The sequence below is a fragment of the Manis javanica genome, chromosome 3 (genome assembly GCF_040802235.1).
Source record: "Manis javanica isolate MJ-LG chromosome 3, MJ_LKY, whole genome shotgun sequence".
NCBI classification, from domain to species: Eukaryota; Metazoa; Chordata; class Mammalia; order Pholidota; family Manidae; genus Manis; species Manis javanica.
Genome location: NC_133158.1, coordinates 55,591,384 through 55,619,295, shown reverse-complemented (window position 1 = coordinate 55,619,295; position 27,912 = coordinate 55,591,384). Strand labels below are relative to the sequence as shown.

At 49.6% G+C, this 27,912-nt stretch overlaps 1 protein-coding gene across 1 annotated transcript; it reads right to left on the bottom strand.

Annotated features, from left to right (window-relative positions):
- Nucleotides 1–2,572: 2,572 nt before the first annotated feature.
- On the bottom strand, nt 2,573–27,912 carry MUC4 (mucin 4, cell surface associated). Its single transcript, XM_037013208.2, has 24 exons — nt 27,471–27,912; nt 26,996–27,145; nt 26,181–26,314; nt 25,162–25,326; nt 24,229–24,384; nt 23,111–23,241; nt 21,522–21,610; nt 19,542–19,721; nt 19,224–19,349; nt 18,478–18,597; nt 17,898–18,109; nt 17,365–17,455; nt 16,793–16,960; nt 16,165–16,266; nt 15,552–15,785; nt 14,336–14,473; nt 10,903–11,084; nt 9,139–9,298; nt 8,104–8,283; nt 7,638–7,711; nt 6,436–6,500; nt 6,120–6,358; nt 4,067–4,229; nt 2,573–3,157 (listed from the first exon to the last, which is right to left on the bottom strand). The coding sequence occupies exons 2-24, from the start codon at nt 27,141–27,143 to the stop codon at nt 2,962–2,964; spliced, it is 3,453 nt and encodes a 1,150-aa protein (XP_036869103.2). The 5' UTR covers nt 27,144–27,145; nt 27,471–27,912; the 3' UTR covers nt 2,573–2,961.

The window sequence follows — 27,912 nt, the reverse complement described above, 5'->3', positions numbered from 1 at the left end:
GAGCAGCCTCTGGATTAATCCCCTAAGCTGCTGTGGGCAGGGTCTCCATCAGGGTAGGGCAGAGCCCTGCAGGGAGTGGCAGGCACGCCAGGTGTGCTCTCCTGTGAGAATGCCGCCCCTTCATGCCTTGCCCCAGTTTCTTCTGCCTGTGCCTGGCAGTTGTGCACTGGCAGCAGCCTTTGGGTCTGGCCCAGGCAGCTGTGCACTGGGAGGAGATTCTGGGTGGCTCCTTGGGGCGTGGCTGCTCCTGGGCTGCTCTGCCATCACCACGGGCATGTGCAGCTGCTCTTCAGCTGCTTGACTGCTGCCGCAGGTGCGCGCGACCACTTCCGGCTGCTCTGCTGCTGCCGCCTTGGGCACATGCAGCTGCTCTCTGGCTACTGGCCTGCTGTGTTGGGGGCTGCTCCAGCCGGGGGAATGACTGGCAGGCTGCTTATCACTGTGAGGGGCTTCAGAACTGCACTGCTGCCCAGGGTATTAGGGTGCCTGGAGTTCCCTGGGATTCCCAGCTGCTGGGCTGAGTGTGCTGGGACACTTCCGTCCAGCTGTAAGGCCCCTGTCCCTTTAAGACTTTCAAAAAGCACTCGCTTTTCTTTTGTCCCAGAGGAGCTGGTTGCGGGGGAACCACTTGCAGATTTTGCTTTTCCTTTTCTCTAAGATCCAGCACACCATGCAATGTGTGTCTGCACTCCCCGTGCAGATTACTAGAGCTGGTTGTTCAGCAGTCCTGGGCTTTCACTCCCTCCCCTCTCCGATGACTCCTTTCCTCCTGCTGGGGAGCTGGGGTTGGGGGAGTGCTTGGGTCCTGCCAGGCCATGGCTTGTATCTTACCCCCTTCATGAGAAGCTGAGTTCTCACAGATGTAGATGTAGCCTGACTGTTGTACTGTATCCACTGGTCTCTCTTTTAGGAATAGTTGTATTTGTTGTATTTTCAAAAATATATATGGTTTTTGGAAGGAGATTTCTGCTGCCCTACTCACGCTGCCATTTTGGCTTCTTCCACATCATATATCAGCTATAGGTTTTTTGTAGATGTTTTTGAGAAGTCAAGCTGAGGAAGTTTCCCTGTATTCCTAGTTTGCTGAGGATTTTTAATCATAAGTGGGTGATTGTCAAATGCTTTTTTCTGTATTTATTGATATAATCATGATTTTTCTTCTATAGTCTATTGATATGAAAGATAACACTAATTGATTTTTGAATGTTGAACCAGCTTTGCATACTTGGGATAAATCCCACTTGGACATGGCATATAATTCTTTTTATTCATTGTTGAATTTGATTTGGTAATATTTTATTGAGGATTTTTGCATCTGTGGTTCATGAGAGATATTGGTGTGTAGTTTCCTTGTGATGTCTTTTTCTGATTTTGGAATTGGGGTAATGCTGGCCTTATAGAATAAGTTAGGAAGTATTCCCTCTGCTCTATAATCTTCTGAAAGAGATTATAGAGAACTGGTAGAATTTCTTCCTGAAATGTTTGGTAGAATTCACCAGTGAATCCATTTGGGCTATGTGCTTAATTCTTGAAAAATGAATGCTGGGATAAATTTATGTGGTTTTACAGGAGACTTGATTACTTTGGGGCATTTGAGAGTAAAGCCACAGCCTTGTACGTATGGGAGGGGCTTCATCTGCCGGGAGAAGTCATTCACTATGAAAAGCAGGCAGTATGGAGTCTCTGCTCAAAGATCATGTTGCTCTGGAACTCCCTGCAATACAACTTACTGATCTATAAGAGCACCAGGTTTGTATCAGGTGACTTCCTTTCTTACCTACCCCTACTCTTGATTGGACCAGGGATGAACATCTGATATAAAAAGCTGGACCAATCAGATTATTTTCCCAGGGATTTGGGATTTAGGACTAAGAAGCAGTTACTCAGGTTCTCCATAGAGGAACTGCGGTATTCTAGACACAGGAGTTGTGAACCAGATGTTAGAATTGTTATACCAGACAGGTGTAAAGTTCTGCCTGATGAAAGAGAAGAATGAGAGGTTGCTGGGAACAAGCAGAGCAGGGTTGAGGGGCTGTGGGGTGGAGAACCTCAGAAGACTCTGCCCTGGGCTCAAGAAAGGACAGAGAAAGTGTATCATGGATTGCATATCTCAGGTCTAAGGATGGGGTGGGTGGCATGCTTCTTTGGTTGGTTCCTGTAGAGGGAAGTGAAATGATGTAGTCCCCAGAGGGAACACAAGCAGTGGGGATAGGAATTAAACAGGAAAAGGTACTGTGTGTTTATTCTTTTGAAACTGATGGACAGAGACCAGGACAGAAGGGTCCTGGGAAAAAAGTCCAGGATATTCCGTATGTGGTATCTCTATAGTCTGCTGCAGAGGGCCAGGCCTTGACTTCTGTTGGGAGGGGAAGAAAGGGATGTGGAAGCTGAAGCAAGAATCCAAGTCTGGGCTAGAGTAATGAAGCTTCCCAAAATGGAGTAACTGAGGACTTAAGCAGGACTGGGTCCAACCCACCTCTACTTCTCCACCCGCCCATACCTAGCCCTTCAGTCACCAGAGGAAAACCACAAATAAAATCTATGGCCTTGGAAACACAAAAAGTCAGAGGGATCTTATTTAAATAAACTTTAATTAGAAGTAAACTGGAGAGCTTTGAGTGCAAATACATTTTGGTTTTTAACCAAGAGACTTCATCCCATTGTTAACTCAGGTGTGCCTGCGTGTGTGCGTGTGTGTGTGTGTGTGTGTGTGTGTGTGTGTATAGGTCACAGCCCTCTCTGTGCATATTTTTGTCCCCTTGTGTGTCTACTGAGAAGGTGTGGTCTTGTCTTTATTATTATTAACTGTCATTATTCATTCTGCTTGAAGAATCCTGAATCGCCTACAGTCACCTTCCTTTATGCAGGCTCCCCAAAGCCACGTCACTGGGAAGAGTGCAGGTGAGGCTGGGGTGGGTCCTGAGGTATCCTAGGCCACGGCTGCCGAGTTGGGGTGAGGCCTCAGCTTTTTGACTCCACCGAGTAGGAGTACCGTTTTCGGGGGCAACCCCAGAAGCGCAGAACCACAAACGTCACGATCCCCAGCAGCAAGAGGACGCCCAGAGCTCCAAAGAGGATCCCGAAGAAGGCGCCGAGTTTCACGCTCAGGTACTCACAGCGCACACCCCAGGGCGTGTAGATGGAGAAAGGCACACAGCTAGGATCAGAGCGAGGGGCCGCGGTCAGCAGGGCGGGTGCTAGCGCTCAGCCTCTCCGCCCTCTTTTCCCAGGCAGGGCCAGAGAGGTTTTCAACCCCACGCTGGGCTCCCCCGACGCCAGGGAAAGAGGCGAAGTCAGCCCTGGGGCGGCGCTGAAGCGAGGCCACCGCTCCAGAGGCTGACCGGCTAGCGAATTCACCGGGTCATCCTGACCGGAAGGGGGTGGGGCTCGCCGCAGGCGAGCATGCGCAGTCCCAGACCCCGCCCCGCCCCAAAGGGCTGCCTGGCACACCCAAACCCTGCACCAACGCTCTGCCCTAGGACCCGGAGCTGAGGGGGCTGGCGAATGTCGAGCTGCACTGCTGACGAGGGTGGACGGAAGGTACTAGTGTAACAAGAGGGCCTGGGTGGCGCTTCCCTGTCCCCTCATGGAGAGCCTCTCAGACTGTTCCTGAGCGAAGGAAACAGGGCGCCAGGTTTCGGGGTCTCTTCTGACGGGTACTCTTAAGGAGGGGCCAGGCCTAGACACCAGTTGGTAGCTTTTCACAAGGAGTAAAGTCAAGTGGAAGAGTTTGGCTTTGGAATCCATATCCTGCTACCTAACTTACTGGGTACCGTGGGCAGGTTGCCTATCATCTCTAAGCTCTAATTTTCTCATCCTTAAAATGGTTATAATACCTACCTAGTGGCTGGTTTGAGTTTTAGAGGAAGTACAGCATATTTATTCTCTACACCGAGTAGACACATATCTTTTCTATTGTCCCCTTTTCTCTGATTCCTGTTCCCTCCACTGCAAAGGGAACCGTCCTAATTTTAAGACACCATGAGCTACCATGGCATTTCTGGAGCCCTAGCAGAATCTTTGCCCAGCTTGGATTACCCTTGATCTTGCCCCCTGCCTCACTCACCTGCAGCAGGGCCCATTGGGCAGGTGCTGGCACTGGCCTCCGTGCTCACAGTAGCCCTCACGACACGGGGACACGCAGGTGAGGCCTCTCTGGGGGTTGTAGACCATGTGGTAGCCCTTGTAGCCATTGCACTGGAAGTAAGTCTTCAGTGTGCTCACGTTCACTGTCACGTAGGACACAGATGAACACAGAGAGTAATCTATTAACACCACATTCATACCTTTTCAATCAAGAATGCCATTTTCAACCATTTATCCTGGAAAATTATTAGAAAAGCACACAAATACATATGTTCATGGAAGTCCAGAGCAGCATGGTGTATAATAGCAACAATATTTGGCAGGTGGGGTTTTATCAAATAAAGAATATTACACAATAAGCAATATATAGCAGTAGGGAAAATGCATTGGTTAAGAGGATATGCTTTGAAATCAGCCAGAACTGAGGTGAAATTCAAACTCTCCTACTAACTAGTTGTGTGATTTTGGGGAACTTTATTTTTTTCAGCCTCAGTTTACTTTCTTTAAAGGAAAGGATGATAATAGTATCTACCTCACTGTGAAGTTTAAATAAGATAATACTATGCAGAATATTCAGTACTTTGTCTGACACAGTATGTGCCTAATAAACTGTTACTGTTAGTATAACATTCTATTTAAAATATAACCTACTCTATTAAGACATTATAAAATAATATATGTGGGAATATATACACAATATACAAGGTAATATGTTTATAATTGTTTAATGAGGTTATCAAACATTAGGTGTGATTTGATCCTTTATTGTAAAAAATATATGTGTGAAGGTTTCTATGCATAAAAGAATATTCAGAAGGATATGTACAAGTGCACTTGTCTCTGGGGATGGGATTACAGATGATCTTTTTCTTTTCTTTTTGCTAATTTGTGTTTCCTAAAGTTTCTACTTGTATAATAAAAACTGTGGGGCGATTCTGTTTTCTTTAACAAAAGGCAGAGCCAGATCCGGGGTGGCTGTTCCCTTATTCCCACCCCTACCCCTGCCACACATACACATAGCAGTTTGGAGGACTTCACATTGTTGCCTCTAGGAGGGAGGAGGCTCAGCCTGGATTCTAGAAGAAGCTCTTGCGTGGTCTGGGACCCAAATAACCACAGCGGCTTCTGTTGGGTTTGGCATGCTCACTGCCCTGTTCTCTGCCTCCCTCCCCAAGTACGGTGGGCTATTCCTTTCCACTCTGGCAGATTTGCCAACCTGTCTCCTTCCAATGACAGGATAATCAGGACAAATTAACAGGGTCCCACCCTTTCAGGGAGGGGATTTCTCTGCCCCTGGGCCATGTCTCCAGCCTTCAGCTTAATATCCTCCACCTGGAGGGCAAAGGCAAAAGGGATGTCATTGCTTATGTTTATGAAGCTCAGTGGTATTTTAACAAAATGATTAATCGTTAAAAAAAAGAAAAACATTAGCAGCGATGGTTAGGAAGGTGGCAGTTACAGTAATTGTTCGGTGAAACTGTATACATGGGGATTCATCAAACAGTATTTTGTGTTTGTCTTGAATCTAGAAAGCTTGTGAATAAAATGTTTGCAATTTCTCTCAAAAATTAAAAACAAAAAACCTAAATTAACTTGCTTCCTGCTGGTCTGCGGCCCTCAGTAGAATACGTTTCCATCATGCGTTGTGTGGGAAAGCTGGGATTCCTATAGCCAGGATCCTCACTGAACTTAAACCACTTGTTGAATGTAACTGGCCTGTTGCTAGGCTACCACTTCCACACCTTTAGGCAATAACTATTACTGCGCTATATAGAGAGTTCGGTCCGGTGCTCTGGGTGGAGGCAGAGACGCTAGTGTTCGACCTACCACCTGAAGAACAAGCCAGATAATAAACCCTTTCACCCCAAGAACGTTCTACTGTTATTTCTTTGGTCACACTGAATCCATAGTGAACTTGCCTAGAGCTAAAACCCATTGACAAGACAGTCATTGGGCTGAAGATCTGTGACAGGTTCCTCTCTTTGTCTCCTGCCTCAGCTATCCCTGTAACTGTCCCCAAGATAGTGACTCACAAGCCATCACGCTGTACACATCCTCCCTGGAGATGGGGTAGAAGACCACGTTGTTCCTGGGCCCCTCACTGCTCTTCTGCCTCATGCCCGAGGTCTGGAGTAAGAATGCCTGCACCACTGCATCCAGCAGCTGGGTGTTCAGGAAGTGGATGACCGGGCCCTGAGGGAGGTACTGGAACTTGGAGGTGACCCTCCAGTGTTGAAGGCAGCGTCCAGAGGCCAGTGCCATAGGGGGATTGCTGTGTGGAAGGGGTACTGTGAGGGGTTGAGAAGGAAGCACAGGATCCAGGGACCAGGTGGGGGCATTCCCACTTACATTTGTTGCACATCGCTGTTCCAGAGAAAGGCCCCCGTGTCCAAGTTCCCCAGTCTGTAGGCCACCTGGGGCAGCAGATGGGGGTAGGGGACATGAGGGAGGAGGGTGAGGCCCAGTCCAGAGAGGATACCTCTCCCACTTTAATACGTTTATGCATCTCTGTTTCCTTCTTTGTGAGCCCCAGGATGCCCAGAATGTTTGTCACCCGTCTCTGCACCCACACACCACAGCCTCGCTCAGGGCTTGGTATGGGTCCCCGCTTAATGACAGCTTGTTGGTGAATGAAGGACTTTACATACCTCTCCCTCACCCGTGGCTCCTGCCTCCTGTTACAAGTGGAGAATCGGAAATGAATAGCCCCTACCTTGCCTCTGATCCCTGACTCACCCACTCATTCTCTCCCCTTGTGCAGACTGAACATCAGTTATGTTTATGCAGACCTAGGGGATCAGGTGCTGGGATGTCAAGGGGACTAAGGAACAGTCAGTACTCAAAGACCCATAGTCTGGTGCAGTAGACAAATGTCAGCAGATTTACCATACAAAGTATGAGGTGCTGTTCTAACAGTAGTAGCAATAATAATAATTTTTGAACACTTACTGTGTTTCAGGCACCATGCTACATGTATTATCATTTAATTAACACCTTGACACAACCCATTGACATGATACTATTATTTCTATTTTTACAGATGAGACAGCACATAATTTGTCTATTATTATTACCTGCTCTAATGAGTGGTAGAGCCAGGATTTGAACCCAGGTAGGTTAGGCTTCTAGAGCTTCAATAATTCAACTATGGGCTACTTTGCCTATGATTGAGGAATAGACAAGGACATAGGAGCCCCTAGTTCCCTCTGAGAAGTCAGGGAAGGCTTCCTGGAGGTGAAATGCCTTCTCATGTTTCTTCCCTAGAATATCCAAGTGCAGGTCTTGAGGGACTCAGAAAGAGAGATTGGGTGACTTGGCCACCCTAGACTCCTGTTTTCTGAGAGCTGGTCCTTCCAGCCCTGTTGAAGGTCTCCGTCCAGGGGCTTCCTGCCTTCCTCACTCCCTGCCTTACCTAGGGCAGGAGGCTCCAGCCTCCCCTAGCCATTGAATCTAGATGTACAATGGGAAGCAGAACACAAATGATGGCTAAGACCTCCCTCTGAGCCTGCCCAGAGCCCCCTCCCCACCCAGAGCTGGCCTGCAGTACTGACCGAGGCATTGACCTCTGCCATGGAGGCATTTTCTTCTTCACTGAGTGAGAGCTGGATGATTCTTTCGGGAAGCTCTGGAGATGGGAGAAGCAGATTCATATCACCTCTCAGGCTCATCCAGACTTACCCAAAGAGGCTCCCCATTCTACAGTGACAGAAAGTCCCTGGAGGAATCAGAAGCGGCTGAGGTGGCTGACCCTCACCTTAGTGTTCATTTGATTATGATCAGGACTTCCTGACTCTCTTCTAACCAGACCATGAGGTCACTTCAGTCCCTCCTCAGCAGACCACTCAGGCCATGGCTCATGCTGTGACAGCTGCCCACCCCCCTACTCGCCCCCACAGCTGAGAGAAACTGGGAGTTCTCTGGGAGTTCAAGGAACTTGACCCTGGCCTCCGGAGCCTCCCGTCTTCCTCCCAAGGCAAGAGAAGTGAGGAGGTGGGCACGACAGGCATCTGGTGGTACCTAGAGGGATGGTCGGGATGAAGTTGTTCCCAGCCAGGAAGCAGCGGTTGTCAGTGAAGGCCGGGGGGCAGCTGCAGGTGGGCTGGCAGTCCGGAGCCTGGGAGATGAAGCAGTGGCCACGGTTGTAGCAGTAATCCACAGGGCAGGACTTGTTCCAGCAGAGGGAAGAATTCTGCAGAGCTGCAGAGGGAGCAGAGGTTGGCAACACTCCGCCGGGCAGCTGGAGGATCCCCCGGCCCAAGGAAAGCTGCTGTCAGGACGGGCTTGGGTTCTTTTCCCCAAGAGCCTCCTGCTTGTGAGCCACTCTGAACCCCAAACTATCCTTCTCCCTTTTCCAGACATTACTCTCCTGGGTAGCCCTTTTCCTCTTCCAAATAGGTCTCTTCCCACTTATGCTGAGAGAAAGGAGTTCATCAGACCCTCTGCCTCGGGAAAGGAACCAGAGGCTGGTGGAAGAAGGGCCTGCTTTCTTCATATCCACCCCCTTTTCTATGTTTATAAGACTGTGGTTCTACCCACTCTGGCCTCTGCTCAGAAGGCACAGTGGTCTCTAGATTTCATTTGGGAATTTTAGGGGACTGAGTGGAGCCCTAACTATGACCTTCCTCATCACGACTCCGGTGACCCTGAGGTTGAGGAACAGCCAGCAGAAGGAGCACTCAGGACAAATGAGGCTCTGCTGCAGCCAGAAGCCCAGGGCAGCCCCTCCAAATGTGCTGGCTGGGGAGGTGCGGAGACCCTGGCCAACTGGCAGATGCTTGCCTCTGGTTCCCTGGCTGCTGCTGGAAGTCTCTTCCTTTCTCCAGGTTCTGGGTTTTCTTCATCAGTGCCTCAGAGCATCTCTGCCCTGGCCTCTTCCCTACACCTGTACCATCTCTTCTCCTTTGGCCTCATGCTTTACAATACCACCTATAACAAGCACTCCAAGGACAGCAGGAAAAGGGAATGAAATAGTTTGCTCTTGGCTGTGCTGGGCCCTCAAAGTGTCATCTGTCCCCAGAACCACCTCCTGCCAGGGCCCTGTTCCAGGCTGACCTGCACAGTGACGTCCATCCCCAGTCATGTTCAGGGGGCAGTCCTCACAGCCCTTCCCAGGAATGCACTTCACATTCTGGAAACACTGCTCCTCACACAGGTCCTTGGGCCGTTCACAGAAGCGGCCGAAGGTGTTCGCATCACACTTGCAGCCGGCCACCTGGAACGGGTTGCTGGTCACCGGGTCGCCAGGAGGCTGGACTATGAAGGGCTTCTGTGTTGTCCCCCTGGCCTGAGAACCCATGAACCCTTCTGAAACCTTGTCTTCATTCTGCCAGAATCTACTGACCACCTTCCTACCGGGCCGTGGCCTGCACATCCTTGCCCAAAGACAAACTGTCCCCCAGCCCACTCGGCCTCCCTGGGCCAGTCTATCCCCTGCCCTCTCTGCCTGGCCCTTCCCCAGGATCTCAGCCTTTTCCCTCTCACACCATATCTCCTTGCCTGAAATCCTTTCTAGAGTAAGACGGGCTAAATAAGTAAATATTCTACTATCCCTTGTAAACAGGATCCCATGCAAACCGCGCTTTCCTAGTCTACCTCCCTTGTTAACTCTCAGATCAAGAAGACAGAATCTCACTGCTAAGCACAGCCAGGACACACAGTAACCAGAGCAGTGGCACCGGGAGGTAACAATTCCAGAAGCCAAGCTCATCGAGCTCCTGGCCTCTCTTTTCTGACTCCCCTGCTGAGATGACTGGAAATCTCCCTAAAATGGAACCCTCCAACACTTCCCACCTCCAAGACTGGATATTTTAGGCCATCTAGAATTATTATATATATATTTTAAATCTTTTTCCTACTCTGTATTTTGTTTCCTTTTCCACCTCCTGGGCTTCACCACCTCTACCCCTTTCAAGGAGAAGGGGATGTGTGTGTGTAAGGGTGAAGGGGGCAGTGGGGTAGTGCCAGCCAAACACTTTTCTGGCTCCTGCTTTACAACAGCAGCAACGAAAAATTAAAATAAAATAAAAAGCAGGTGGGGCAAGATTCATGGACTTAGGCTGTGTATCTTGTTTAGAACTTTGAATGGAGAAAGATTTTCTCCAAACTGAAACAGAGATCCTTCTTTTAGTTGGAGAGAGAGAGTAAAAGAGAAACTAATGGAGTTTGGGGGTGCCAAGGTCAGAGGGGAACTGCATCTCTGTTGCTAGGACGATGAGAACCCAGAAATAGCTGGGCAAAGCTTCCAAGTAGATGGGCTCTTAAGTCACCTTATAAAAGGCATCCTGTATATGAGCAAGGCCCAGCAGCCAGGCACCTCCTGGGTCTGAAAAGGAGGGAGCATGGAGCTTATGATCTATGTAAACTCATGCCCAGGGACCACACGGACATGCTACCCCACACCTCCGTGCCTTGTTCCAGAACCATGGAGCTGGGGACCACTGGGGAACTCTGAAAAAGGCCAAGGTGGAAATTTCCTACCAGCCTGGCAGAATGGGAGGTGGGAGATAAACATTCAGTTGAGCTATAAGCAGTAAAGAAAGTTCTATTTCTTACAAACTTAAGTTTGTGGTCTGAGATTAGTATCTGCTCTACTCATCTACCACAATACCACTTACCTCCCAACACAGAAGGGCTGTATTATGACATCCCTTCAATTCCCACTATCTCTCCCCTCAATACGGCACTATTTACAATAGCCACCTGCTTTTTTTTATTTTAATTTTCCGTTGTTGCTGTTGTAAAGCAGGAGCCAGAAAGGAAAAGTGTTTGGCTGGCATTACCCCACTGCTTTTCTCTCACCCTCCTCCCAACACTTACCTCCAGGGAGGAGATGCCCATCCGGCTTGTCTGGTTGTACAGACACTGGCTGTCTTCCCTGCAAGCGCAGACCACTGTCTTCGGCTGGAGGACAGATGATAAGTTGTCCTTGACATTCCTTGCTAGAATCTCCAGAGTGAATGGTTCCAGGGACTTTGGTGTCCATAGAAATGTCCCATTTTCTGCCCCGGGGAAGACGAGATTGTTGAGGGCTGGGAGCCTGACCTGCTGTGCTGTCTGGCACATCCTGGCATGTGGCAACCTGAGTGCTAATGCTAGACACCCCCTACCCTTCTCAGACCACCCCTCAAATCTCATCAGGCATTTCCTTGACAAGGCTGAGTTTGACCCTTTGATCCAGATCATGGTTACAGTCCTGGAGGTCCCACATCTTTACTGAAAGGGAGAGGTGGAGCTTGACTTGGCCCCAGCACAGAAAAACAGACAAGGAGAGAAACAGGTAGGTAAACATGGTTGGCAGACATAAAAATAGGGAGAAGTATACCAAATGAAGTTATTTGTATTTATTCAGATCTTGTTCTACATTACATCCTTCTTTTAATAGATGTAAAAGTGTTTTAAATTAATTTTTATATTTATTTTTAAACTTTATTCTGGTATCATTAATATAAAATAACATGGGCAACATTGTAGTTACTATATACCCCCCATTATCAAGTTCCCACCACATACCCCATTACAGTCACTGTCTATCAGTGTAGTAAGATGCTACAGAGTCACTAGTTGTCTTCTCGGTGTTATACAGCCCTCCCTGTGCCCCCCCTACATTATGTGTTATAATCATAATGCCCCTTATTCCCCTTCTCCCTCCCTTCCCACCCATCCTCCCCAGTCCCTTTCCCTTTAGCAACTGTTAGTCCATTCTTGGGTTCTGTGAGTCTGCTGCTGTTTTGTTCCTTCAGTTTTTGCTTTAACTCCGCAGATGAGTGAAATCATTTGAGATTTTTCTTTCTCCACCTGGCTTGTTTCACTGAGCATAATACCCTCTAGCTCCATCCAAATTGTTGCAAATGGTAGGATCTGTTTTCTTCTTATGGCCAAATAATATTCCATTGTGTATATGTACCACATCTTCTTTATCCATTCATCTACTGATGGACACTTAGGTTGCTTCCATTTCTTGGCTATTGTAAATAGTGCTGCGATAAACATAGGGGTGCATCTGTCTTTTTGAAACTGGGATCCTACATTCTTAGGGTAAATTCCTAGGAGTAGAATTCCTGGGTCAAATGGTATTTCTATTTTTAGTTTTCTGAGGAACTTCTATATAGCTTTCCACAGTGGCTGAACTAGCTTACATTCCCACCAGCAGTGTAGGAGGGTTCCCCTTTCTCCACATCCTTGCCAACATTTCTTGTTCCTAGTCTTTTCTATCTTGGCCATGTGAGGTGATATCTCATTGTGGTTTTAAGTTGCATTTCCTAGGTAATTAGTGATGTGGAGCATCTTTACATGTGCCTGTTGGCCATATGAATTTCTTCTTTGGAGAAGTATCTGTTCATATCCTCCACCCATTTTTTAATAAGGTTATTTGCTTTTTGGGTGTTGAGGCATGTGAGTTCTTCATATATTTTGGACGTTAACCCCTTCTTGGATATGTCATTTACAAATATATTCTCCCATACTGTAGGATGTCTTTTTGTTCTACTGATGGTATCCTTTGCTGTACAGAAGCTTTTTAGCATGATGTAGTCCCATTTGTTAATTTTTTATTTTGTTTCCCTTGTCCGAGGAGATGCCTTCAGGAAAACGTTGCTCATGTTTATATTCAAGAGATTTTTGCCTATGTTTTCTTCTAAGAGTTTTATGGTTTCATGACTTACATTCAGGTCTTTGATCCATTTTGAGTTTACTTTTGTATATAGGGTTAGACAATAATCCAGTTTCATTCTTTTGCATGTAGCTGTCCAGTTTTGCCAACACAAACTGTTGAAGAGGTTGTCATTTCCCCATTGTATATCCATGGCTCCTTTATCGTATATTAATTGACCATATATGCTTGGGTTTATATCTCATCTCTCTAGTCTGTTCCATTGGTCTATGGGTCTGTTCTTGTGCCAGTAGCAAATTGTCTTAATTACTGTGGCTTTGTAGTAGAGCTTGAAGTCAGGTAGCACAATCCCCCCAGCTTTATTCTTCCTTCTCAGGATTGCTTTGGCTATATAGGATCTCTTGTGGTTCCATATGAATTGTGGGACTATTTGCTCTAGTTCGTTGAAGAATGCTGTTGGCGTTTTGAAAGGCATTGCATTGAATCTGTAGATTGCTTTAGGCAGGATGACCATTTTGACAATATTAATTCTTCCTATCCATGAACACGGGATGTGTTTCCATTTATTGGTATCTTTAATTTCTCTCATGTGTGTCTTGTAGTTTTCAGAGTATAGTTCTTTCACTTCCTTGGTTAGGTTTATTCCTAGGTATTTTATTCTTTTTGATGCAACTGTGAATGGAATTGTTTTCCTGATTTCTCTTTCTGCTAGTTCATCATTAATGTATAGGAATGCAACATATTTTTGAGTATTAATTTTGTATCCCACAACTTTGCTGAATTCAGATATTAGATCTAGTAGTTTTGGAGTTGATTCTTTAGGGTTTTTAATGTACAATATCATGTCATCTGAAAACAGTGACAGTTTGACTTCTTCCTTACCAATCTGGATGCCTTTTATTTCTTTGTGTTGTTTGCCATAGCTAGGACCTCAAGAACTATGTTGAATGAAAGTGGGGAGAGTGGGCATCCTTGTCTTTTTTCCAATCGTAAAGGAAAAGCTTTCAGCTTCTTGTTGTTATGATGTTGGCTGTGGGTTTGTCATATATGGCCTTTATTCTGTTGAGGTACCTGCCCTCTATATCAATTTTGTTGAGAGTTTTTATCATGAATGGATGTCGAATTTTGTCGAATGCTTTTTTAGCATCTATGGAGATGATCATGTGGTTTTGTGTCCTTTTTGTTGATGTGGTGGATGATATTAATGGATTTTCGAATGTTGTACCATCCTTGCATCCCTGCAATGATTCCCACTTGATCATGATATAGATGATCTTTTTGATGCATTTTTGAATTCAGATTGCTAATATTTTGTAATATTTTTTAATTGTTGCACTTCAATAATTTGGTGATTATATAAAGATGATTAGAGATGATTGCTTATTATTAGGTTGAGATGAAATGATCTTCGAATCCATTTACCTGCCCAGAGGTAGTCTGGCTAGCTGGCCAGACCTCCATAAGCCCATCACTACTACTCATGGGGGATCTCTTTGAATTTTAGGGGTCACTCATAAAAAATGCTGGTTCTGGATATTCCAGTGGAAAAATGACATGAAGTTGCGAAGGATATAATAATACAAAATTACCCAAAGCTTGACTCTGACCTCAATCCCTAGACCCCCAGCCAAGAGTTCTTACCAAGGAGCTTGAAATTGGGGTTGCTGCTTCTGAGAGTGAATGTGACATCCTCAGAGCTGCTGGTGTACTGAAGTTTCCTGGTCTGCCCTATGTAGGCTTCCACCACATGATTGCCCATGATAGAAGGTGGGTACTGATCTGAAATACAGAGAGGGAATTGGGGTCTGAGGCAGGACCCTTTCTTGCCTATGGATCTCTTTTCTCTTTCTCTGGTCCTCTGGCTTATGTGAGGCATTCTCAGAGCTGTGACCCACCTCTGGAAAGAGGAATTATTCGGGGTTTCTGCTCTCAGACCCTGTGTAGAGCAGATAGGAGTCGTACTGCCCACCTGGCCAAATCTCTGCTTTTTCTTTATCTTCTTTCCAAACAGGATTCAAATTCTTTCATGATCAGAGTGCTATGCTGGGCATGGTACAAAGTGAATTAGAGAACAGGGTTGTTCAAACCATCACAGAAATTTACCTTTGGAAGAGGGCTGGAAACCATGAGGATAATATCCAGGTGGGCATTGCATTTGTCAGGAAATAGAAAGGGAGTAAAATTTTTCATTGGTCTCTGTTTTTTGGAGCCCTGCAACTTCTATTTCATTGTTTGTTTATTCATTCAGCTACTTAACAAATAGTAATTGAGCACCTGCTATATGGCAGGCACTGTTCTAAGTAATGAGGACACAGCAGTGAAGAAAAAATGAAAGATACCTATGAAAACTGGGAGATAGGTTAGTTATAAATGCTAAGGAGAAAAAATAAAGCAGGGAAGGTGAGTAGAAAGTGTGGGTGAATGTGAAATCTTAGACGGGATAGCCAAGAAGGGCACTGCAGAGAGAGAAGGTGACTCCACTTGTATAGAGACTTGAAGGGTCTGTGGCTGTCTGGGGGAAAGGTATTCTAGACAAAGGGAATAGCATGTGCAGAGTTTCAGATTTAGGAGTGAACCTGGTATATCTGGAGGACACAGAGAAGCCAGTGGGGCTAGAGTGGAGGGGCTGGAGCAGGAAAAACTAGGAGAAGAGTTTTGAGAGATGATGGCAGGGCTTTGAAGGTCATCATAAGGACAGGATGAACTGGTTGTCATGGAAGGTTTGAGCAGTCGAAGAACATGAGCAAAAGAATATTAGATATCCAAAAATGCATAGCTTAAAGGAATGTCATGTCAAGGGGGCTCCTCATCTGCCCCCTAAGTCTGCAGACACCTCCCTGGGCCTCATGCCACTTACTGAGGGTGATATTTATTGTCTGGTATCTTCTGAAGAGCATCTGAGTGTACAGTCCAATGGTTGTGTTTTGTGTAGCCAGGGTGTCATAGATGCATTGCTCTTCTCCATTGCACTCGGAGGTCAGATTTCCATCCAAGGATTTGTTTCCCAACAGTTGGGAAAGGAAGACAGGGGTGAAATTGGAAGGCAGATGGTCGTCCCTCTTGCCAAAGAGGCTTGTTTCGTTGACTTTCCCTGTAACACATGAGGCACGATGACGATGGTACCAGGGATGGGACCCCAGCTATAACTCTGCAGGGTCCACCCCTCACCCTCACTTCATATGGTTTGGGGCAGGGGGCGTGGAGGGACAGAGTGACTTCTGGCTTCTGAGGTTGGAAATCCCCACTGTAGTGAGTGAGGGCCACCCACTCTCCTCGTCCTCTCTTCTAGGTAGAGACGCAGATGGGATGGGGTGGATGGGACATATCTTCAGAGTTCCCCCCCTGGCCTTTCCACCCTCTTTCATAAGGGACATAGGTCTGGTTCCCACAGGCCTAAGAGACAGTGTGCACAGCTTCCTTTATCCTGGCCCCCCACCATCTGCCCTGAGGACTCTGGGGCCCAGACTCACAGGTCATTCCATAGTGAAAAAGGGTTTCCTCAGAGCTCCCTGGGGGAAGTGTGGAGCCATCGGGCATCCTGAAGTCATCACCAGGATCATCATTCCAGACCCCTGGGGGACAGAGCAGGAGGTCAGCCACCCTGGAGCTGTGGCTGAACCCTTCCCTCGGGAGCAGCCAGTGGGTCACACTCTTAGGCTCGGAGGAGAGGGGCACCTGGAAAGCGTCTTTCTCTTGCACCTTGGTTGTCGTTTGTCTTGCCCAGGAGGGGAGAGCAGGGAAGAGGACCATAACAGCACGGCCCAGCCCTCCGTTTAGGAATGGGAGGAGAAAATGAAGGAGGAAAGAGAGGAAGCAGGGAGGGAACACTGGGGAAGGAGAGAGGAGAGGCAGGGTGGGAGGCCTGAGGGAGGGGACAGTCAGGGGGCTGTGGGGTCCACCCTCCCCAGGGCCCATCCCCAGAGCTTCCTGGGCATCCCTGGAGCCGAGCTTTAGGACAGGATGTGAACCTCAAATGCAGCCAAGCAGGTCTCTGTCCTCCCTGCCATCTGGGCCCTCAGGGCTCTGTCCAAGGAGGCTGAGAGAGGGGCAGTGAGCCTGGACGTCTGCAGGCCATCGGAGGGGCTACCTGCTTCTTACCCAGGAGGCCCCCTGTGCGGTCTCTATACTCCTCTGGGAGGCTGCAGGAGGCATGCAGGATGTTGGAGAGAGCGATCACTGACACAGTCACCGTCCCATCGAAGCAGGCTGACACCAGGGAGCCATTGCGGGTTATTACAACTCCAGTGTCATTGAATATCTCTTGGCCTGGAACATTGGGAGACGGATGAGGAAAAACCAGCATTGGAAGCCTGCAGACCTGAGACTTGGCAGTAGTGAAGTTCAGGATGCAGAGAAGAGACTGAGAGCAGCTCTTGTGGTGTCCTGAGGGTGCCTTCCCCAGGGGCCCCAAACTAAGTCCATAGGACACCCTCAAGGCCCATGCCTCTTCCTTCTACCAGGGCACTGAAGACCGGCTGCTGCCCAGAGGCCAGCACAGCTCTGGAGGAAGTCAGGAGTGGGGAGGAAAGTTTAATGGCAGTTCCAGGGTGAAGGTGCTGCACAGGCACAACTCTTGGGACAGCAGGGGTGGCAGCCTCTTTCCTCTGGCGCCCTGCTGACCCTGACCCCGGGCAGCAGGAGAGGGCACCTGGTGGCCACCCCCAGCCTACCTTCTGCATCTTCATGGTTAGTGTCAAATGTCACAGTCTGGTTATTGAGTTGCACATGGATTGTGTCACTGGGCTTAAGAATCCACTGAACCTGGAAGTGAATTGGAGGAGGTCTAAGCCTGGCTGGCAGCAGGGCTCAGAGGGCAAGAAAGGAAGCTGCAGAAAGCTGGGCACCTGAGCCCTGACAGAGGGACAGGCGATGGGGAGTGTGTCAAGGAGGTGAAGACAGCTAATGTCTACTGAGTGCTTAGCGTGGGCCAGGCTTTGAGCAAGGCACATTCCTTAGCTTATCCATTTAAATCCCACAACAGCCCTGTGAGGTAGGCAATACTGTTAACCCCACTTTACTGTAAGAAAACAGAGGTGCTGGAAATTAAGTCGCTGATTCAGCCACAGCTGGTGGAGCCCAGATCCTAACCCTTCTGACTCTGGGTGACCCTGGCAGGATGCATCCCCCTCCCACCTGCCCCTTCCAGTCTTCCTTCTCTTTCCCCTCCAGGGAGCAGGGATGGCTGGAGCCCCACCTCCCTCACCGTGAAGGGGTCCACCAGGCTGCTGGAGTGGTACTGGGCAGCAAAAGCCACGAAGTTGGAGGCCTGAGCTGAGCCAGTCTGGGCGGTGCGGCCCTGCATCAGGAAGGACGAGTTTCCATCCTGGGCCTGGACCAGCACAAAGTCCCCCAGCCCACTGAAAGTGTAGTTGACACCATCATAGGTGGTGATGTGGGGGTCCCCGAACATCCAAGCTGGAAGAAACGAGAAACTACATTGGCATGGCAGTCCAGGGAAGGGTCTGGGATTTCACACTGTCCCCAGGCAGGGTGCCTGGGAGGTGTTCATGGAGAACAGAATCCTCCCAGAAGCCCTCTGCGTCCCACTTCTGTGTCTCACCCCAGCCATGGCTGCTCATTTTCTCCCCTCCCCTTCCCCAATGCCATGCTCAAAGTTCCTCTATTTGCCACGGGCCACACACTGTAAGCATCCTCATCTTTCCTTGTGGCCACCGCCCTGCCCCAGAAAGCCAATGCTGCCCGGGCCCAGACCCCAAGAGACCGCCCCCCCAGGTCCTCTGCCTGGGCCCTGCCCTGGGAGGTGGGTGGGGGCAGCAGCTCACCAGGCCATGGGGGCCGGTACCCAGCACAGCCGATGTGCAGCCGCCTTTGCTGGTACAGGGCACAGAAGGAGGGCCTGTCATTCCAGCAGCAGCACCAGTTCTGTGGCTCCAGTTCTTGGTCTGTGGAGAAAGGTGGCATGTTGGAGCAGGTGGAGAACCTGCAGACCCCAGCTGGAAGGTTCGGTAGGGCAGGACTCTATGGGCTGCAAGGATATGGCTTGGGAATCAGGCACAGCTTCGCTCAGATCCCACCGTGCTCAAGGACAGAGTTCCTGCCCCCTGCAGTCCTGCTGGACCATGTGCAGCAAAGTGCCAGGTGGGCCGGGCACACGTTCAGAGCTAAAGAACTTCCTTTCTTGAAGGGTGGGGTGCTGAGTCCACTGCTGTCAAAGCGCTGGGGGTGGGAAGGCATGGCTGATGGTCAGGGGATCACGGGGGCTGCAGCGATCCCAGGAAGTCTGGAAGGATACATAGTATCCAGCCCTCCAACCCCATGCTCTCTAGCTCCGTTGGAGGGTCTGTGCCGTCAGGGGGTCATCAGGGAAATGAGTCGGTATCTTCCCCCAGACAGCCTGCTAATCTGCGTCCAGAGGGCCAGGGTCAGAGAAGGGCAGTTGCTGGGAGAGAATGGGAGGTTTCAATCTGCCAGTCCCACTGCTTAGCTTGGAGCCCAGGGCTGATCTCTGACAGGGAAGAGTGGAGAGCTCCAGGGAAGGTGGGGTTGAGATCTCTGTGGACGCACATACCAAACTGCCAAGGAGTCCGCACTGGCCAGCCTGTGAGCAGCTCTCCCCAAGGCCCGTAGCTGCAGCACAAGCCCCCACGCCAGGAGGAGAAGCTGCAGAGCTGCCTGCTGCCGAGGCCCCACCAGCCTGCAACAAGGCCAGACAAACTCAGGTCCATGTGCCTGCGGGGGTGGGGGGTGGTGGCAGGAACAGAGTGCGATGTTTCTGGGAGGGGCTGAGGATGCCCCAGAAGGGACAGGTCAGGTGTGAGCACAGGGATGGTAGGTGAGCTTGTGGGGGACAGCAGGGATGTCCTAAGAGACAGGAAGGAGGTGTTACCTGTGCTGGTGGGCTGGAACCGTAAGTCCCGCAGTCCCTGCTGCCAGGAGCAAGGGCAGGAGACCCGGGGCCAGCCCCAGGCGGGCCACTCAGGCTGTGTTTTTAACCACTGCAGGCACCTGAGGCGGTAGTTGGGTCTTTCTTCCCTGTGCATCCTATAAACCTGCAACCCCCTGAGACCTGTGGGAGCAAAGAAAGGAAGGGTTATCCCAGGGTCCGGCCACAGGCTCTGCTTTAGCTTTAGCAGCAACCAAACTCAAAAATGGACCCTTTGTTTGCCACTTCTCCCACCCTGGACCACTCTTCCAGGTTGGGACCCAGTTCAGATTGGCAGTGATTCCTTTTCAGAGGCCCCTTTGATGTGACCTCCCAGTGCCCTCAAAGCTTGGAGCTGAAAGTGAAACCCTGGCACAAGCGCTGGGCATGGAGGCCTCACCTACATGCAACTCAGAGCCAAACATTGGCCCTGGTCTTTGGTCCACCCCATTCACGACCCTCCTATTACTCTAAGCTCCAGAACTTTACAATCCTCCCAAACCAGTTCCTCCTCATGTACGCTGCACCTCAGTGAGTAATGTCACCAGCCACCAGCCACTGCTCCAACGTGGGACTTTCATCCTTGACCCTGTCTCTCCCCAAGTACAGATATGTCAGTGGCCAGAATGGCCAGGACAGAGACCGATGCCCAGAGGCCAGCTGGGGAGCCACAGAGAAGGTGGCATGAGAAGCAGGGGCTCGCTCCAACCCCACAAGACTAAGGAAGCTTCCACTCTGCCCAGACGCCATCCTTGGAAGGGAGAAGTAACGGGGAGAAGAAACTTTGATAGGGCTTATGAACTTTGAATAGACCCTTACTTGATTGTAAGTTAGGTACTGCCCAGCCCAGCAGCTGGCAGTGAGAGGGGGCTCCAGAGTCCAGCGAGCAAGAAACAAGGGGACAGATGTATTAGATTTTGACTCTGTCCCCACATAAAAGAAGAAACTATCAAGATAACTATAAGCCATTAAGGCTTTAGAAAGAATCATTGTTTATGATTATTCATGTATCTTCTCCACAATGGCCTATATCGGGGGAAACATATCAGATTCTCACCCCAACACACACACACACACACACACACACACACACACACACACACGCATTGTGCATTGTGCCCCCAGGTCACAAGTGATGGATGCATCCTGACAGAAGGGCCCCTGTCGGACAGGGGAGCTCTGTCCACTAGATGGCACCCATGGTTTGACTTAGCTCCTGATTACCAAAAGTTCTTACCACACAGACAGAACTGGATTTATGCTTCAAAATTTACATGGCTGATGTCTTTTCTAAAATGTCCTTTGTTCTATTCACATTTTGGAAACTATAATTCCTTTCCTTCTGGGGCCTCTGGACAGTACTCGTGTACTGGTGTACTGGAGTACTGGTGATACTAAAGGACCAGCCTTCTTACCAGAGTGAGAGCATTCTGAGGGCAAACACAGTCTTTTTACTTCTTTCATATTTCTGCCTTCTGCACAGTGCCCAGCACACAGCAGGTGCTCAGTGATTGATGACTCAGTGGCAGTCAGACCTCAGGGCTTCCTCTTGGCAGATTCCCTTATGGGAGCTCACCCGGGTCCTCCTTCCAGCTCTGGCACAGGACACTAGGAGTATTATTCTAAATGCCCATTCATATCCCACCTCCTGCCACACCCCTGCCCTCGTGTTTAGGACCTGGGCCCCCAGTGAGAGACCTCTTGGGTTTGGCTCATGCCAGGGAGGAGATGTGGCCCCAGCTGAGGCTGCACTACGTCAGGGCTCAGAAGGTGCCAGCAGCTCCCTGGGCAGGGCCGAGTCCCCATTACACCCCTGGGAGGTTGGGTTGTGCTGGGTTTACCTGGATGGTGGAGAGGCTGTGGAGCTGCCCCTCTGACCTGTCATGGCACACACATGGGAGGCCAGAAGAGCCCAGCTCAAGTGTGATCAGGGGGCACTTTTACCTGAGTTGGGTTCCAGGAACTGGTCTGGACGATACTTCTTCCACACTGGCTGCGATGTCAGTGGGCTGTTTTCCGAATACCCATCTCCACTGCAGACAACAGAAAGAATCGTGGGCCAGTGTCACACATGGGGTCTTTCCTCTCGGTTGGCAAGCTATCTGTTCTTTTAGTCCGTGGGGCAGCAAGTCACTCACTCAGTGCAGCTAGTCGTTAGTTGTTAGCTGGTCAATTACTCAGTCAGTTGGCCAGTCAGCCAGCCAGAATCACTGTCTCCCAGCACTAAGCAGAGAGAGGAAGAGATGGACAGGGTGGGGGTGGGGGACTCTAATTCATTCCAGATCTGACCATTAACTGCAAGAAACTGGTCATGAGACAGAGGTGTAAAAACAACAGAGTTCCAGCCCACTTCTGGCTGGCTTCCTAGAAACTGGAGATGGGGCTGTGTAGGGGACAGTATGTGTGATGGTTAAGAGCCCATCTCTGGAGTTAAATAGTCAGGGAGTCAGCTCCTGATCCCAGCACTCAGTAGCTTGGTAACCACAGGAAATTTAACCTCGGATTCTCAGTTTTCACCTCTGTGTAAAAGAGACAACAGGAGCATCTACCTCACAGTATCATGAGGATGAAACGCAGTACATCTGTAAGCCCCTCAGGACTGAGCGAGGACCTGCAGCAACCCCTGGGTGGTGGGGTTCAGAGCACTGCTGTGATGGCACAGGTGGGGCACCTGCCCTGGGCACATTCAGGGTGGTGGGAAATTCCTAGTTACTTGGATAATTCCACTCCTTTCTCCTTCACAGCACTTCAAAAAGCAAGTGAAAGCCGTGTAATTATAGGGGCACTCCTGAGTACACTCTAAGAGAAAACCATTTGCAACAATTACCAGTAATAAATTGCATGTGGCCTTCACAACCAGCAGCTGAAAAACAGGGGCTGAGAACTGTTGTGTCAGTCTGAGTCACCTCCACCCACAGGGACCCACCTCCCCATCCATAGCCCTGCCCCACATTCACTATTTTCCCACAGACCCCACACAAGCTATTGGTGCCCCCAGGTGAGGGGTTAGTCCTCAGCTCATCAGAAGTCAGGAAGGCAGATTTCAGCCTCAGATGTCTGGGCTCAAATTCCTATTTTACCACTTCCCAGCTCTGTGACTTTGGGCAATTGATTATCTATTTGTACCTCAGTTTCCATATCTGTCAAACAGCTAATAAATATATCTCCTTCGTAATCAAGTGAAATAATACATATTAAGTACTTGGTGTGATAAATGTTGGCTGTTATGAAGGTGCTATTTGAGAGGTCAGGTGAGGTCAGTCACTGTCAGTAGAAATCTGAGAAGCCATGGCTCTGGGAATTATTCCAGTGCATAGGCACTGCTGGCATAGGAAAAAGAATGGCAGCGTGAATAGGCATCTTTTCATCTGAAACAGCAAGAAGTGGAAACTGGCGTCAGCAGTCAGTGTGAGTCAGAAGCATCAACAAGGACTTGTGCCGGGTCCTGGGGGAGGGAGCAGGTGTGCAGAGAAAACCCTGCTCTGCCCCACATCCTCCTGTCTGCTGGTGCTGCCAGCCCCTCCTCATCCTACCTGGAGAAACCCATGAGGGCTGAGTTGTATGGGTGCTGGGTCACATCCCATCGCATACCGCCGCTTTCATAGAGAAACATGGTGTACGACCTGCTCCCGTCCGTGGAGAGAATGGCTTGGTAGGTGTTGGTCTAGGGGTTGGTTGGAGACAAACAGGGATACCTGTGAGAGCTTTGGGGTCTCGTCCCTGCCCCACACCCTTGCTGCACCACACGCTCCCCTTTCCTGGCCTACCCAGAACAAAGGCACGGGCTTAAAATGCCGACAAGTTTAGGATTGCGAAAGGCAGTTTTCACCCTGTGTGTCAAAGCACCAAGCATGGCAGATTTGCCTTCTTTGTGACTTCTTTCCTTTGATGGACAACAAGGAGTTCTGCGTGAGACCCACTTAGAAGAGTTTGTATGAGGAAGCTTGCCGGAGAGCTAGGAGAGGCCTAACTAGCTTCCTGAGGGGGTATTTAAGGACATTGTCCAAATGTCCCCTAACCTGAGTAGTGTGAAGGACCACGAAACTGAGACTGGAGGTTCTCTGAAAGCAGCAGCCAAGCTCTGTGCTTGTACAAAGCAGGTAATCACTGAGCTTGTTGAACCAGTGAAGAAATGAGTGACTTCAGCCCAGACACAGGAAGGACTCTGTGCTGGTCCGAGCTGTGAGATGGTGTAGTGTGCCCACTCCCACCACGTGGCCACGGTTGAGAGCCTGAGTTAAAGTCAGGACAACCTCGGTTCCAGGCCTGGCTTTGTCATTTGTCATCTGGATGACCTTGAACACGTTGCTTAACCTCTGTGACCATCATCTTCCTCATGTCTAAAATATGGATTTTAATGTCAGGTTGAGCCCTATAAAATTGCAAATAACCAGCCATTTTTGACATATAAAAATTCTGTTTCCTATATTTTAGCTTCTTCATACCCAGTGATCTGGGCTGCTCTGAGGCTGTGTAAGTAAAGGGCTGAGGCTGGAACAAGGTGAGTGCCCAGGAAAGAGGGGCCAGGAATGCTATCATCACCAATCTGTCCTTGACTAAGAGAGGATTTTAGGTGGGTGACCTCTGTCTAAGGTTCCAGGATGTCTAACTTCCAGATGGTTTTCAGGGAGCTATCCACTGGTACACTCACCCCTAAGGTCCACTGGGCAGGATAGGCAGTGGCATTGACCCATGTGACCTTTAGGGTCCACCTTGCTTTGTAGTTCCAGGTGTTTGTTAACTTTTTAATCCAAGACTCCACCTGCCAGATTAGTGGGTTGTATTCACCAAAGAGTGTCTCATATTCCTAGGAACAGAAGGCAAATAAGTACAAGGAAATGAGGGTCCCAGCCCTGCACTCCTGCAGGAGCCCCACTTCCTGCCTGGTGGTCCTGCTCACTGTAGTCTACCAGGTCTCCCGTCCTTCCCACTCCCAGGCCTTTATTTTCACAGCTCTTTGAACCTTAAGATCAATTCAAATTCAGGTTGCAGGGAAGCTAGAGGTATGTGGATTGGAGAGTCAAGGCCCAGAAATCTGAGTCTTCTAGACTTGAACTCATGTATCTCTGAGCACAAACTGACTAGGACAGTGTGATCACCAGTGCCCATTTGTACCTCCTTGTGTCTGGGGCTCCTGAAGCACAAGTGTGTGTTTCTCCATCTTTGGACCTTCTACAGTGCATTGCCCAGGGCAGGGGCAAAATGTACATTTGCCTGGAGTAGTTTTCATTACGTAATGTCGCTGACTAGAATCATTAACCCAATCCAGGAGCACACACAGAGGCCCTGCTTGTCCCTAGCTTGTTAGGATAGACCCTCCTCCAACCTTGTTCTCAAATCAAGTGGTGGACTGCCAGCACTATTCCTGTCACCTGCAGGTCTTCTCCTGTAGTGTCAGGATACTGCTGAGTCTGTGTACTTGTCCTGATCTGCTTCCTTCCTGCCCTCATCTTGAAGCATCAATCCCTGCTCAGACTGATCCCAGGCCCTGACAGGAGAAACATTTGCTATGCCTCCACACAGTCCTTTGTCTCTCCTGGCTGGCTGTTAGGGGATCCTGAACACGGGGCTTCAAAGGGCCCACCTGGTAAAATACGGTTCCCCGGCAGCTGGAGAAATCGGCGTCATCCCAGAATGGAGCCACCAGGGCCACAGCGTCCCAGCCTGTGAAGCCTCTAAGGAAAGGGTTGGGGTAGGCAAAAATCTGGTACTCTGACTCCGGGAAAATGATCTGGCCATTATCTGTGAACTTAAGCACAAAGGTTCTTCAGGTTATCATTCAAGGAGGGAATGTCCTGGCCTCAGGCCAGCTCCTCAGAAGTGTGTCCCCCAAGGTATTCTTTGAGTAGAACTTTATAATATCAACAACCTCTGGAAGGTCATCTCATCCATCCCCCTGCCCGCTGGGAGAGCCCTCTTGACAAAGTTCTCACACAAATACTCTTCACCCTTGGGACATTCCTCATGCCCCAAGTCCTTCCTAAGGCAATAGATGTTGTCCTGCTTCCGTGGCAGACTTGTCTATAGACCAATCCCCTTGGCCGCATCCTGAAGCCTGCACCACACCAGGTGAGGCTAGAAGGACTCATACCCTCACCCCATCTCTGTGTTGCCATTTCATAATGTGTCCTGACTCAGCCCCCCCTCACCGAGCCACAGGGGCAATAACTGCCATTCCAGCTGTCTTCCAGGAGACATGGGGTGCTTGGACCAGGGAACCAGGAAGTAATTATAGAAACTGTAATCAGCCTTAAACAGATTTCCTAAGTAGAGCTTCCTGCTCATAAAAAGGACCTGTGGGAACAGCAGAGATTTTCCTGGGCAGTGGAACCTCCTTCCTAAGGCAGAGATGCTTTTGTTCACATGGTGGGGGGTCTTGCCTGGCGCCTTTCTTCCCTGGCCAGTGCCCTGATATCAAGGACTGTGAATGCATGCTGAGCCTGCGGTGGGGCACATTAGGTGCCTAACAAATGTTGCTTCCATTTCCCTTTCCTCTTGGTCACGGTCATGGTCACAGGGCATCTCTAAGCCCTGGAGAGAGAAACAGGGCCCAGGGAATGCAGGTCACGGGTCCTGCCCTTTGGGTTGTAGCCAGGGACTCACATAGAGGAAATCCCGGAGAGAGGAGCCGAAAGGGAAGCCAATCTGGGGCTTGAAGAGTGGTGAGGTGAAGTCTACAGTCCTTCTGACAAACTCCTGGTCTCCAGCACTCGGTCCATAGGGGAAGAGGGAAATACCTGTGCCAATACAAAGACAAGCAGGAGGTTCTCACAGGCCCTGACACGATTAGGACTGACAAGGATCCCCAGAGAGCTTCCCCAGGCTCACCTCCACCAGCCATCAAGGACTCCTTTCTCCCCATCTCCACCTGCATTTAACCCATCTCCTCATTTTACCTCTTAAACTCATACTTTCATCCTTCCCCAGTTTGAAGAGAAACAGGCCCTGCTGTTAAAGTACCTAGCAGACTTCTACTGTGTATACCTAATACCCTGGGCTGATTCCTCCAATTGTGCTTGCTGAGGCAGCAGATCTGTCTCTTGCTAAACAGCACCTTAATCATTGCTTCCGTCTCTACCACCTAGCCCAGTGTCAGGTAAAAAGCCAGCCATTAGCATCCAACTCTGATGCCATCTCATTGGAGATGAGGCCTGTAAGGCCCTTCTGACCCCGGAGAGCATAGACCATAAACAAGCAGGCTGACAAGGCATTTGGATACATCAACCTCAGGGTGGGCGTATGGGGAGCAGCTGCACTTCCAATGGCCCATACTGGGAAATGGAGACATGCACAGAACTGGTGCCCCTAACAGGAGGCCCCTCATGGGTAGATCCAATTTAACTGCCAAAATGATGACCTCAGATCCCAATCCCCCCCATTCAGGACTGGATAGGCCCCAGCTCTATGGCATTACTTACCTTTCTCAGATGTGGTCAGGACTGGGGCAACTGTGGAGTGGGAGCCCTCGGCTGTGCTGGGAGCAGATGGTTTAAGGGTCTGGGAGGGTGTTGAGGGTAGAAATGTTGCTGTGCTTCTCTGACTGGCTCTCCCTGAGGTTGTAATCATTCCTGGGCATTCCGGGAGAGAAGACTGAAGTGAGTCTCGTAGGCAGTGGCAGTTAAAGAGAGTCACAGATTTTAGGATATGGAGAGAGAGCTGGAAACCCTCCTCTCCATCTTCTAGTTATACCCAGACCATTCCCTACAGATAAGCAGTTGTCTGCTGTGGAAGAGGGAATGGAAAATATGTTACACACCACTGCCCTACTCACTTCATTCTCTTGGCCTGATCTCAAGACTAGCCTGGTAATGGTAACTCACTGTCATCTCCTATAGGTTCAATGGAGCCAAAAGGGCCACTATTACAGACTGAGATGCTAGAGGCACCACCTACCTGATGGCCCAGTAGTCCAAGTGGAGCTCAAAGAGGTTCTAGGTGCTGTGAAAGTGCTGGTAACAAGGGATGTGGACTTTCCTCCTGGGGTTCCTGATGTGGAGACTACAATAGTTTGAGTTGTGTGGCTGACACAGGAAGGTGAGGGGGTGGAGGGTACAGCTTCACCAGTTGTGGATGTATACTGAGGAGAACTCACTGAGGGAACCTGTCCACTTGGTTGGAATGAAGAAGTTGTAGCTGCGGAGCTGCCCGTCGAAATTGGTGTGGTGAGCACGCCTGCGGTCGGCGGAGGCGTGCTGCTTGCGCGTGAGGGGGCGGACGTCGCCTCTGTTGGGGTTGGCGACGCGGACGTTTCCGACCTCCCTGGAGACGTGTGGCCCCCGCTGGCCGGGGACGGAGTGCTGCTCTGCCCAGAGGTGGGCGACGCCTGCGAAGAGGC

Coding starts and splice junctions, on each gene's coding strand:
- MUC4 (XM_037013208.2), bottom strand. CDS start 27,143: ATGATTACAACCTCAGGGAGAGCCAGTCAGAGAAGCACAGCAACATTT. Junction 24,385..25,161: donor GGGGAACCGTATTTTACCAG/GTGGGCCCTTTG, acceptor TTCTGTTCCTAG/GAATATGAGACACTCTTTGG. Junction 3,158..4,066: donor CCCAATGGGCCCTGCTGCAG/GTGAGTGAGGCA, acceptor CTCTGATCCTAG/CTGTGTGCCTTTCTCCATCT.